Source organism: Urocampus carinirostris, chromosome 15 (assembly GCF_059441175.1).
Source record: "Urocampus carinirostris isolate Australia breed hairy pipefish chromosome 15, RoL_Ucar_1.0, whole genome shotgun sequence".
Classification (NCBI taxonomy): Eukaryota; Metazoa; Chordata; class Actinopteri; order Syngnathiformes; family Syngnathidae; genus Urocampus; species Urocampus carinirostris.
Genome location: NC_142363.1, coordinates 31,444,315 through 31,457,581, shown reverse-complemented (window position 1 = coordinate 31,457,581; position 13,267 = coordinate 31,444,315). Strand labels below are relative to the sequence as shown.

The 13,267-nt window shown below is 41.4% G+C and overlaps 1 protein-coding gene across 2 annotated transcripts in view; it reads left to right on the top strand.

The window, feature by feature from the left end:
• The window catches only part of brf1a (BRF1 general transcription factor IIIB subunit a), a 102,292-nt gene that overhangs the window by 30,829 nt on the left and 58,196 nt on the right, over positions 1-13,267 (top strand). For both annotated transcript variants that reach the window (XM_088355057.1, XM_088355055.1), the window contains 5 exons: positions 2,233-2,382; positions 8,664-8,757; positions 11,894-12,020; positions 13,038-13,077; positions 13,148-13,240. In XM_088355057.1, the coding sequence (XP_088211183.1) occupies positions 2,233-2,382; positions 8,664-8,757; positions 11,894-12,020; positions 13,038-13,077; positions 13,148-13,240 (504 nt within the window). The remainder of the gene's footprint in view (positions 1-2,232; positions 2,383-8,663; positions 8,758-11,893; positions 12,021-13,037; positions 13,078-13,147; positions 13,241-13,267) is intronic.

Genomic DNA, 13,267 nt, shown 5'->3' with positions numbered 1-13,267 from the left:
TCATTCGGAAGGTTAAAGTCTTGGGATTCAAGAAATGCCAACCATTCCTTAGTTTCTATTTTCTTTTTCGCTCGCAACTTTACCGTGCATATGACAATAAACACTTGGAATTGAGTTTAATTTAAAAATAGACACTCCATTCCATCCATTATCTGCACCGCTTATCACAGAAACATCGCGTTCAGTCTGAAACAAGATACAGGGAAAATATATATCCAGAGTAGCTCATCGAAGTCGTTGTGTTCAATAATAATGTGCATTCAATGTCCTCTTATATCCGTGAGTTTAGTAAATCAAGGAGAATAAAATATTTACAAATACAGTATAGTAAAAAACGCTTTCTGTATGCCGTCAACCACGTGCTATACGCATTCATCTTTTTCGGCCAATTGCAGGCTTTGTTTTGCCGTTTAAGGCAATGCCAGCCTGTAAATGATAAAAATGATCCGCTCCTTGACCTCCGAATAACTTTAGCCAATAGTGATCGATTCAAATGATGATTGACACATTGGTTAGCCAATGAAACACCGGTAAATAAATCCCAGCATACACCGCGGACTACTTGGCCTTCGGGGGAAAATCTAGTCGGCGGCTGCAAGTTAGTTGGAAGACTTTGCGACTTAATGTTGATCCATAAATAAGGCGCACTGTATTATAAGGCGCATGGTCAGCTTTTGAAAAAAATAAAGGCTTTTAGGTGCGCCTTATAGTGCGGAAAATATGGTATTTGAACGTTCCTTTTTCGTTTATTGAATTATGGCACTCCTGGGCTTCCATACTAACATACTCTCACCTGAATACACCAGAGCCTCCACAGACTTCGCCGCTATACCACAAGTGATATTAGCAATGCGAAAGAGGGGGCGAGAGTGGTGCTAGAATCAATTAGACTGAACCATTTCATGGTTGTGGAGTATTTCTAAAGCTGCGTGGTTCACTTTCAATTTTAATACTTTTTTTAAACAATTTTATGTAGCGTTTTTCAATTATATTCAAGCTTATTCTGTCGTTAATTTAGGAAAAGAGAGTTTTTACAATGCTATAATTTAGGGGGGGGGGGTGCTTGGGTTATGCCCACGGTATATAGTAAGGTACTACTTTTGTGTAATAGAATCATTGTTATTATCATAACAACATAGTGAACATTGTCTGCAAAAAGTTTAGCGCCTTTCAAGACACTCAAGGTCGCTGTACATATAATACTATTGTGAACTAACCATTATGTACGTCCGTTTCAAATAGATATACATGAAAGGCAAAAATGAAATTGTATTTACCTTTGGTGTGAAGTTGACATGAGCCGGTTGAATAGAGTGACGGGTGGATGCAGAGGTGGCAGGAGATTGTGACAGTGGATTTGAATTTAAATTGAAGTCAAACCTTCCACTTGCAAGCCTTGTCATGCCCTTAGACTATTTCCTTGCTCTAATTGCCTACTTATTTTCAAAAATAGTCCCGATCGGCCATGTAACTTAGCGTGAAACGTTTGCCCTCATCCTACTTGATATTCACATGGTAAGCATGTTTTTTCTTTTCTCGAGTATCACTGCAGGCCTTGGACCCCTTAGCGAATAGATGCTTTAAAAATACATTATTGTAACACCTACTCTTTTCTAAGCACACGAGATTCTGATCTGAATGAAGAAAGGCATTGTGGGAGGTAATTTAGACAATAGTATTGATAAAACCCAATAGCAGACCAGCATTTTATATGACATTGACAGGGTTGGTAGGGCTACTTTAAGTGGATTACTTTCAATTACTTTTGGATGACTCCACACCAAATATGCTAATAAAAGACAAAAGAAACTAAATATGAATAAAATGACTCCATTTTGTGCAGGCTTGGGGAGTAACGGAATACACGGAACGGCAAAAATGATGTTGGCAAGCTGTTTGGATTGATTTTCATTTGGTTTCTGTTGCATTTTATGTTAGTTTTGCCGGAGATCAAAGCCAGGAGAGAAAGCTTACCACGTGTTGTGAGTCATCATTTTATTCCTATTTAGTTTCTTTTGTCTTTTACTAGCATATTTGGTATTGGAGTCATCCAAAAGGCTGAAAAACCGTTTTATTCCACATCGTAAAGTGAAAACCCTAATCGCGCCATGTCAATATTGTAATCACCTAAAGCATACAACACGGGTCAATACCAAAATTGTCACGGAGGCCCTAATTGAGTTTCCCGGTGTGTTCTCAATTCTAAAAACGCATTTTTTTTCTGGGCTGCAGATCCGTGCCTTTACATCCCGCGTTTCGCCCAGCTACTGGAGTTTGGTGACAAGAACCACGACGTCTCCATGACTGCTTTGAGGCTGGTGCAGAGGATGAAGAGGGACTGGATGCACACTGGAAGGAGACCCTCTGGACTCTGCGGGGCCGGTAAGGACTGGGAGAGAGGAAGATAAGTCGCTTTCATGCCGAAACCGAGGCCTGACTGCTCAATTGTCCAGAGCCTTTCAAATCAGTTAAAAAAAAGAAAGAAAAAATATATAATATCCATCCATTATCTGCACCGCTTATCCTCAGTAGGGTCCCGGGGGTGCTGGAGCCCATCCCAGCTATCTTCAAGCAGGGGAAAGAGAGACAATTCAATTGCCCATTCCCACCTAGGGACAATTTGGACCAGCCAATTAACCTGACATGCATGTTTTTGGAATGTGGGAGGAAACCGAGAGAAAGACATAATAGAAAAGAAATAGAGAGACCGAGAGACAAAGGAAAATAGAGAGAGAGAGAGAGAGAGAGAGAGAGAGAGATATCCAAAGAAAGAGAGAAAGAGAGTAGAGAAAATAGAAATAGAGGAGAGAAAGAAGGGGAGAAAAAGAGAAGGTAAGAGAGAGAGAGAAAGAGAGAGAGAGAGAGAGAATCATAAAACTGAAAAAAAGGCTTAAGAATGAAGTGAAAATATTACAAAAATAAATGTTAAACTATTAGGTCTATTTGGACTTCACACGGATTTCCATTCATTTTCTAATTCTAATAATGACCAATTGATGATCAATTGAGCTTAATTGTTTCTCCATTATTGTCTTAATTAACATTGTTATTATTACATTTGACTCGACAATTTGTTTTCTTTTCGTTTCAATCATTAGCTTGTTTTTGCTTCTCTCTTTAGCATCGCTCGAGCCCACAGCGAATAAACGCAGTGCAAAAAAAAATTGTGTTCTACCTCCATTTGCCAAGCGTTTACGAAGCACACAAGATCGTGTAGGGAAAGGCGTTGTGGGAAGTAGTTCAGCCGATAGTATATCGACATTTTCAGGATGCTGTACTGCAAGCCGATTGGAGAAAAGCATTTTATATGACTTTAAATAGCAGACGGGTATCTTAGAGCTGTAATTACGCACGGGCATCGTTTTTCGACACACAAAATAATTGGCTATTGATGTCGTAGAGTAGGTAAAATCTGGTAAAGAGTGCAAAAAACACTTTATTCCACACCGTAAAGTGAAAATGTCGTAAGGCGGGGTCAGTGTATATTTGCATGCATATTCCAAAACCAAGCTAAGAAATATCGACCAGTCTCCCAGGAACACACGTCAAGCGCTAGTGACAGACTGAGGAGATCATTTCTCCCTCATGCCATGAGGCTCTTTAACTCCACCCGGGGGACTAAAAGCCCACCTTAAACCCCACCCCCACCTTTGCATATTACCCTATTTTTATTACAGTGTGTATTTTTCCGTAGCACTGTTTAATTACTCTATATCAACACGTTATAGTGGGTATTTTTGTATTCTATGTATATCTTTTATTTTATTATTTTATTTTTCAACACAAGGATACTGCTGAAAGTGTAAATTTCTCTACAGGGATGAATAAAGTATCTATCTATCTATCTCTATGTCTCTCTCTATCTCTCTCTTTCTCTATCTCTTTTTCTCTCTAGACATCTCTCTCTCTTTCTCTAGACATCTATCTCTCTCTTTCTCTTTCTTTTTCTCTCTTTCTCTCTAGACATCTCTCTCTCCCTCTCTCTCTCTCTCTGTCTCTTTCTCTCTCTCTCTCTCTTTCTATTCTTTTTTTTTTTTTTTTTTTTTTTTTTTTTTTTTTTTTTTTTAGGGGCGGCTGTAGCTCAGGAGGTAGAGCAATCGTTTTAGAATTAAAGGATCCCAGTTCGAATCCCGGCTTGTCCGTGTTACATGTCGAAGTGTCCTTGGGTAAGACACTGAACCCCTAACACCTCCAATAAGCAGGTTAGCGCCTTACATGGCTGCAAGGAGGCTATTGGGAAATGTTGAGCACATTGTAAAGCGCTTTGGGAAGTCATTGACTTGAAAAGCGCTATATAAATGCAGATCATTTCATTTTCATTTCATTTCTCTCTCTCTGTCTCTCTCTCTCTCTCGACATCTATCTCTCTCTCTCTCCGTCTATCTCTCTCTCTCTCAACATCTATCTCTCTCTCTCTCTGGACATCTCTCTATCTATCTCTCACTCGACATCTCTATCTCTCTCTCTCTTTCTCTCTCTCTCTCTCTCTCTCTCTCTCTCTAGACATCTCTCTCTTTCTCTTTCTTTCTCTCTCTCTCTAGACATCTCTTTCTCTCTTTCTCTTTCTCTCTCTCTCTCGACATCCATCTCTCTCTTTCTCTTTCTCTCTCTTTGTCTCTCTGTCTCTCTCTCTCTCGACATCCATCTCTTTCTCTTTCTCTCTCTCTTTCTCTCTCTGTCTCTCTCTCTCGACATCTCTCTCTCTCTCTTGACATCTATCTCTCTCTCTCTTGACATCTATCTCTCTTTCTCTTTCTCTTTCTCTTTCTCTCTCTCTCTCTCTCGACATCCATCTCTCTCTTTCTCTTTCTCTCTCTTTGTCTCTCTGTCTCTCTCTCTCTCGACATCCATCTCTTTCTCTTTCTCTCTCTCTTTCTCTCTCTGTCTCTCTCTCTCGACATCCATCTCTCTCTCTCTCTTGACATCTATCTCTCTCTCTCTCTTGACATCTATCTCTCTCTCTCTGTCTCTCTCTCTCTTTCTCTCTCTCTCTCTCTCTCTCTCTCGACATCTATCTCTCTCTCTCTCCGTCTATCTCTCTTTCTCTCTCGACATCTCTCTATCTCTCTTTCTCTTTCTCTCTCTCTCTCTCTCGACATCCATCTCTCTCTTTCTCTTTCTCACTCTTTGTCTCTCTGTCTCTCTCTCTCGACATCCATCTCTCTTTCTCTTTCTCTCTCTCTTTCTCTCTCTGTCTCTCTCTCTCGACATCCATCTCTCTCTCTCTCTTGACATCTATCTCTCTCTCTCTCTTGACATCTATCTCTCTCTCTGTCTCTCTCTCTAGACATCTATCTATCTAGACTTCTATCTATCTATCTATCGTGGTGATCTGATAATTAGATGTTTAAGTCATACATTTTCTCCTAAAAAAAGCTCCTGTTCAGATATTTTGGGAAAACATGTTCCTCGGAACAGCTTCAAGAAAGTTAATTAAATCCAAGTTTTGTCAGATGGAACTGCTTGTTCTTCCCAAGTGTGTGTGTGTGTGTTCCTGCGCTGTCTCGCTTTAATATTTAATGTTCATAAAAGATGGAGACGGATGCTGCGCCGGTTAGAGGAGTTTTGCAGCCAAAACACAAAACTAATCCTCTCCGTTTCCGATATTTGGAAAGAGAATTCATAGAAACGATGATGAGGATTCTTATTTTTTTGCCGATGCGCGCAGGTGAAGGTCCGCGCACGCTTCGAGTCACTTTTAGTCGCCGCGCTGCTCTAATCATGCTTACGTAAGTGTTCCTTCAAGGCTCGCTCGACTTCTCATTATGTAACGCTTGTTCTCTTATTCTGGACGCGCACATACATTTTCACACAAAGATCATTTTTTTGGGGGGGGGGGAGAAATATGAGACTTCCACGCCTGCTGTCACAACTTATACAATCGTTATTTAGAGCAGGGGTGTCAAAGTCATTTTAACTCGGGGGGGCCGCACGATAGAAGAAACATTCTGTCGGGGGCCGGACGAGTAGATTAAAGAGAAAGAAGGAGGGAAAAGGAGAGAGGGCAGGACAAAGAAAGAAAAAGAGAGGGAGAGAGTGTGAGAAACAAAAGATCAAAAGTCGTGAGAGAGGGGGAAAAGAAAGGGAGAGGAAGAAAGAAATCCAAAGAGAAAAACAGAAGGAGAGAAAAGAAAGCGCGAAGGGTATGAAGAGAGAAAGAGAAGAGAGAAAAGGAAAAAAGGAAGTTGGAGCAAAAGAGGTTAAAAGACACAGAGAGAGAAAGAGACGAAGAGCAACGAAGGAAGAGAATTAAGGGAGACACAGAAAGAGACAGAGTGGGAGAAAAGGGGTGGAAAAGAAAGGGAGAGAGAGGGAGAGATAAAGAAAGGGAAAAAGAAATACAAAGGGAAGGAGAGAGGAAAGAATGAGAAAGAAATGGACTGAAAGCATAGGAGAGAAATAATGACAGAGAAAGAAAGCTAAATAGATTGCGAAAGAGAAAGAAAGATAACAGAGAAAAAAGGGGGAGAGAGAGTAAAATATAATTGAAAATAAATGGATCGAGCTAGAGAGATAGACAAGAGGAAGAGAGACAAAAAGGAAGAGAGACAGATGGAGGAAGAGAAAAAGAGACAACGACATAATAGAAAAGAAATAGAGAGACCGAGAGACCAAGGAAAAGAAATAGAGCTAAAGAGAGAGAGAGAGAGAGAGGGAGAGAAACAAAGAAAGATAAAGAGAGAGAGAAAAAAAGGGGGAAAAGACATGATAGAAAATTGAGAGAGAGACAGAGAGAGAGAGAAAAAGAGAGGGAGAGAGAGAGAAAAAGAGAGGGAGAGAGAGAGAGATAATGGGAAGGAGAGAGGAAAGAATGAGAAAGAAATGGACTGAAAGCATAAGAGAGAACTAATGACAAAGGGAGAAAGAAAGCTAAATAGATTGCGAAAGAGAAAAAAGATAACAGAGAAAAAAGGAGGGAGACAGATTAAAATATAAATGAAAATAAATGGATCGAGCTAGAGAGATAGAAAAGAGTAAGAGAGACAAAAAGGAAGACAGACAGATGGAGGAAGAGAAAAAGAGACAACGACATAATAGAAAAGAAATAGAGAGACAAAGGAAAAGAAATAGAGCCAAAAAGAGAGAGAGAGGGAAACAAAGAAAGATATAGAGAGAGAGAGAGAGAGAGAGAAAAAGGGAGGAAAAGACATAATAGAAAATTAAAAGAGAGAGAGAGGTACAATGTCTTTTGTGAGAGGCACCTGGCTTTGGCAACATCAAGTGGACATATTTCAGCCTGCAGCTTGTTTTTTTTTCTCTTGCGCTTCTCTGAGTGTTGTCTCGCTTGCCAGGTTCAATCCCTGATCCGGCCGCCTGTTTGACACCTGTGATTTAGAGGGAATGACGTCTATAGCTGTCAACGGTCGTAAATGAATTAATGACAATAACTGCTATAGTGGCACGGCAGCTGGGTGGTTAGCACGCAACCCCATTGCGGAGGTCCAGGGTTCAATTCCAGCTACCGCTGCCTCGCCGTGCGGAGTTTGCATGTTCTCCCCGTGCATGGGTTTCCCCTGGGCACTCCGGTTTCCCTCCAAACACCAAGGACATGCATGTCAGATGAATTGGCAACCATCTCTTGCAAATCTTTTGCTAGCCTTTTTAGTAGCTTTTACCGCTAGCTGCTAAAGTTGGGGGCTCATATCAGCTCCATCCTAAGCTACAATGAACCTTTAGTGGTGAATTATCTGTCATGATTACTGTTATGACTCACCTGTGCCCGCTCATTTGGCGCCAACAGTTGCGGGCTCTGATTGGCTCCTTGTCCCTATTTAAACCCAGTCCCGTCAATCCCCTGTTGTCAGTCCGTCCGCAAACCTCAGTGTGTGTTTAGGAGCGGCAGTAGCTCAGGAGGTAGAGCGCTCGTCTTGGGATCAAGGGATCCCGTTTGAATCCCGGCTTGTCCGTGTTACATGTCGAAGTTTCCTTGGGTAAGACACTGAACCCCTAATACCTCCAATAAGCAGGTTAGTGTCTTACATGGCTGCAATACAAGGCCGCTATTGGGAAATGTGGAGCACATTGTAAAGCGCTTTGGGAAGTCATTGACTTGAAAAGCGCTATATAAATGCAGATCATTTCATTTCATATACTAGGCAAGCCTTTTTCGACTCTGACTCCCACCTGTCCCGTTTTTGCTCCCGTCTGTCTCCGGCTACGACCTGCTTTGATCCTGACCAAGTCTGCTCTCCTGTCCCGGCTTACGACCTCTTTTTGTCCCCGACTACGTCTACTCTCCCGTTCTGGCTTACGACTCGTTTCCGACCACGATTTGCTCTCCCAGTCCCGGCTACCGACCGGTTTTTCCGTCCCTGACACCGCTATCGCTCGCTACGGAAGATCCACTTCGGTGTTCGGATCATAATCCGAGTACGAGAGCGACTTGCTTCCCGCGTCCAGCAAACACCGGATCGTGGGTGCAGCCCTTCCTGAAACTGGTGGTAAACGCTACGCAATTGGGTACTGTTTCCGTTCTGGTCCTGACATTTTCACACACTGTTACTCTAAATGATTTTACACCTTTCATGTCCTGTCCTGTTTATACATCCACATTTTGGGGGGCATTTATCAGATGAGGCGTTTGATAAAATGACAGACCATGACTTGCAAAAGGGGCTATTATGATGATCAGGTCCACGGTCTTAAATACGACTCGTTTGCAGCTCTCCTGGTCGCCGCTCGCATGCACGACTTCCGTCGAACGGCCAAAGAAATTGTCGACGTGGTCAAAGTGTGCGATGCTACGCTGAAAAAAAGGTGGGTGACCATTTTCCATAGTATGGATTTGATGGAGATTGAGTGTACCGTATTTTCCGCGTTATAAGGCGCATCTAAAAGCCTTTATTTTTTTCAAAAGCTGACCATGCGCCTTATAATACAGTGCGCCTTATGTATGGATCAATATTAAGTCGCAAAGTCTTGCAACTAACTTGCAGCCGCCGACTAGATTTTCCCCCGAAGGCCAAGTAGTCCGCGGTGTATGCTGGGATTTATTTACCGGTGTTTCATTGGCTAACCAATGTGTCAATCATCATTTGAATCAATCACTATTGGCTTAAGTTATTCGGAGGTCAAGGGGCGGATCCTTTTTATCATTAAAAGGCTGGCATTGGCTTAAATGGCAAAACAAAGCCTGCAATTGGCCAAAAAAGATATGTCAATCATCAGTTGAATCGATCACTATTGGCTAAAGTTATTCGGAGGTCAAGGGGCGGATCCTTTTTATCATTTACAGGCTGGCATTGGCTTAAACGGCAACACAAAGCCTGCAATTGGCCAAAAAGATGAATGTTTATGGCACGTGGCTGACGGCATAGAGAAAGCATTTTTTTCTATTCTGTATTTGAAATTATTTTATTCTCCTGGATTTACTACCCTCACGGATATAAGAGGACATTGGCTGCACATTATTCTGAACACAACGACTTCGGTGAGCTACTCCGGCTATATATTATCCCTGTATCTTGTTTCAGACTGAACGCGATGTTTCTGTGATAAGCGGTGCAGATAATGGATGGAATGGAGTGTCTATTTTTAAATTCAACTCAATTCCAAGTGTTTATTGTCATATGCACAGTAAAGTTGCGAGCAAAAATAGAAACTAAGGAATGGTTGGCATTTCTTGAATCCCAAGACGTTAACCTTCCGAATGATGGAACGATGCATTTGAGTGACCTCGTACGGACACCGCATCCGCACGTGTTCTCGACACGTATTTGCGTCTTTGCAAGCTTTGGGAATGTTAAGGGGGTAATCAGTTGGACTGAACCATCTGACTGTTTTGTCCACGTTCCCATTGTAGCGCCTTATAATCCGGTGCGTCTTATCTATGTCAAATATAGGACTAAAAACTTTTTTCGGGGTGCGCCCTATAACCCGGTGCGCCTTATAGTGCGGAAAATACGGTATATATATTTTTTAACTCCGAAACACATTTTAACATTATTCCTGTTTCTTTGTGTCTTTTGAATGCCACCGTTTCTCATTTCGGATTTAAAAAAAAAGCCCTTAGCAATTAAATAATATTTCTTTGTTTTTTTTTTCGATTTGGCATGTATTGTCATGATTACCGATATGCTTCACCTGTGCCCGCTCCTTTGGCGCCAACTGCCTCGGACTCTGATTGGCTCTTTTTCCCTATTTAAACCCACGTCTATCTGTCCCCTGTTGTCAGTCCGTCTGCGAACCTCAGTTTACTCTAGGCAAGCATTTCGACCCTCACTCACTCCTATTTTTGCTCCCGTCTGTTTCCCGGCTTCAACCCGTTTTTTGATCTTGACCACCTCTCCTCTCCTGGCTTTCGACTCGTTGCCGATCCCGACCACGTTTTTTGATCTCCTGTCCCGGCTACTGACCCGTTTTTTCCGTTCCCGACACCGCCATCGCTCGCCACGGAAGTGCCACTTGCGCGTTCAGAGCGACCTGCTTCCTGCGACCCGCGATCACCAGATTATGTGTGCAATCCTTTCCCTTCTTCCCAATTAAACTGAGAGAAACGTACGCAAGTGGGTCCTGTCTCCGTTCTGGTCCTGACATGTATAAATTCAAAGAAAGTTATGATATTTTGTGTGTTTGGGGAAAAAATGTGAAATTAAAACATGGTTGGCAGCAATGTTCCCTGTAATTTTCCACCGGTCTGAGCGTTCGCACAAAGTCGGTGAGCAACGCTTGAAACAACAGTGAGCAACCATAATCCCAAGTGTGGCAAGATAATTAATGATCAAACATGTCCAAAGCTCGACATCAAGTTATATTTTGCTGAGTTTCCGGCAATGCAAAATGATTTTTCTCTTTTGAATGAATTGACTCATCTACTATTGCAAAGGTTGTAGGACCTACAAACGTTTGTTCTTACAATTCTTTCACAAGATATCCATTTCTTTTTATTTCCTGATATATTTTGTCGCATAATATTAACATTTTTGGGGGCTTATTTAGTCGGTTGTAAGATACAGAACTGTACTTAATCACATTTTTTTGTGGAAGTACATTGTTGGCAACAAGATTGACTTGATATAATTGGAAATTATTTGAATGCAACACAAACTTTTTCTTCTTTTTTCCGTGTTTTTTTTTCTACTTTTTTAAAATTCCTTTTAAAAAAAAAATCTCATTGTGTTTATTTTTTCCAAGCCGTTACTTTTTTCTTTTTGTTCTCTATTTACTTTTTTCCTACATTTCTTTCTTTTTTTTCTGGCTTTTTCATAAATGTGTCCTTCTTTTTTCTTTTCATTTTGTTTTTTTCCTCAGCTTTTCACTACTTTTTCATTTTGGTATTTTTTTTTTCTTTTTTGTTCTATTCCCCCCTTCCTTTAAGTCATTTTGTGCATAATTTTACATCATTTTTGGTCATGTTGGGATTAAAGAAGCAAAAACAACCCGAAGAGCCGTTTAGGTCCCGAAAGAGCCGGTTCCTTTTAGTGAGCCGAGCCGAAGAAGCCGGTTCTCGACAAACTCTACTAACTTTACTCAACTTCGTTCTACTTCGACTCGACTTCAAAATACCGCATTTAGGACACAACATCGGGGGAACCCGTGTATTTTTTACCTTCATGCACTGTAACTTAAGTCGCTTCGTAATTAGTAATTTTGAGCCCTGATTTTTGTGCGCTGGCTAGATTTTCTTGTGCGCCGAGAATGTGCGAGCAGTGCGCAATTGCGCACGCGCGCAGCTTAGAAGGGGACACTGATTGGCAGTAAATGAGTTAAAAATGAATACCAACCACAATTAAAAAGGAGAAAAAAGGTTGATCTTTCCTTGAGGCTGTCGTTGTTGGTAATCAGTACATGCAAGTCAGAGATGAAAAATTCGCCAGCAGTAACACAATTCTCCCCAACGTGTCATTTTTTGCACACAATAGATGGAAATTGAACCGTGTGTTTTTGTGTTTAGACTGAACGAGTTTTCGGACACGCCCACCAGCCTGTTGACGGTGCAAGAGTTCATGAAGGTGGACTTGGACGAGGAGTGCGATCCTCCCTGCTACACGGCCGGACTCCTCAAGAAGAAAGCGGAGAAGGCAACTGCAGTTCATTTGTTTCAGTCATTTGCAAGCCTTACGAATAGCAAAAAGAATCATCTGAACCAGGGGTGTCAAACTCGTTTTAGCTGGGGGCCACAAACGCTAGAAAAAAAATCTCACGGGGGCCAGACTAGTAAATTTAAGAGAAAGAGAGAGGGAGAAAAAGACAGAGAAAGAGAGGGAGGGAAAGAGAGCGATAAACAGATATGGAGAACAAGGGAGACAGAGTAAGAGGGAGCAGAATTGAGATATGAATGGAGAAGAAGGGGGAAATGAATAGAGAGAGAAAAAGAACGTGAAAAGAGAGATAGATAAAAAGAAGAGAAGTGAAACGACAGCAAGAAAAAGGGTCAGCAGGAGAAAGAGACAAAGTGAGGTGAGAGAGAGAGGTCAAACAATAGAAAGAAAAAAGGGGGAGAAAGAAAGAATTAAAGTGTAAATTAGAGAGAGAAAACGGAAAGAGAGCAAGACAGAGAAAAATAAAGAGTGAGAGAAATAGAGAAAAGAGAAAGGAAGAGAGTGAACAGGAGAAAGAAAAAGAGGGAGGAATAAATCAAAAAGAAGCGAGTCAAAGAGAAATGGAGAAACACGACCGCAATTGTTTTGCAAGTCTTAACTGGCTTTGGTGACATCCGGTGGAAATATTTAAAACTACAGCTCAGCGCTTCTCTCACTGTTGTCTTGCGGGCTGGATTTAAAGTTTAGATTCTAAACAATCCATTTGGATTGCTCCAGAAAACCAATATTCCAGTTTTAATCTGATTTCTGCCCGCATTTAAACTTAATGTCATCAAAAATCTTCGGACATTTCTCAGCCTGTCCTGATCTTCATCTTCTTGACTGTTGAAAAAGTGCAGTCTTGTGTATACGCAGTATTCAAAACTCCATCAAGGCTTACAATTTTTTTTGCATCGGCAGATGTGCAGTACTCATTACTGACTAATTACTTCCTGAACAATCTCACTGTCATTTTAGATGCATTGCACACACGTTAATGAGATATGGTTTTTTCAGCTGGAGGTGGAGCTCAGGAAGAACATGGATGACATCGAAGGTATTCTTTAATCCAAACACATTTTAATCAAGTCAATAAGGAAAGAGACTTTAACGAGGTCATCTACCAGATGAGATCGAATGCTACCAGGACCAGATCGACTCCGAGCTGGAAAACAGTCGACCTAAGCTCAAGGGAATTTACGCCGCATACGCTAAACAAGGTGAAGATATATATCGATTTTTGATTT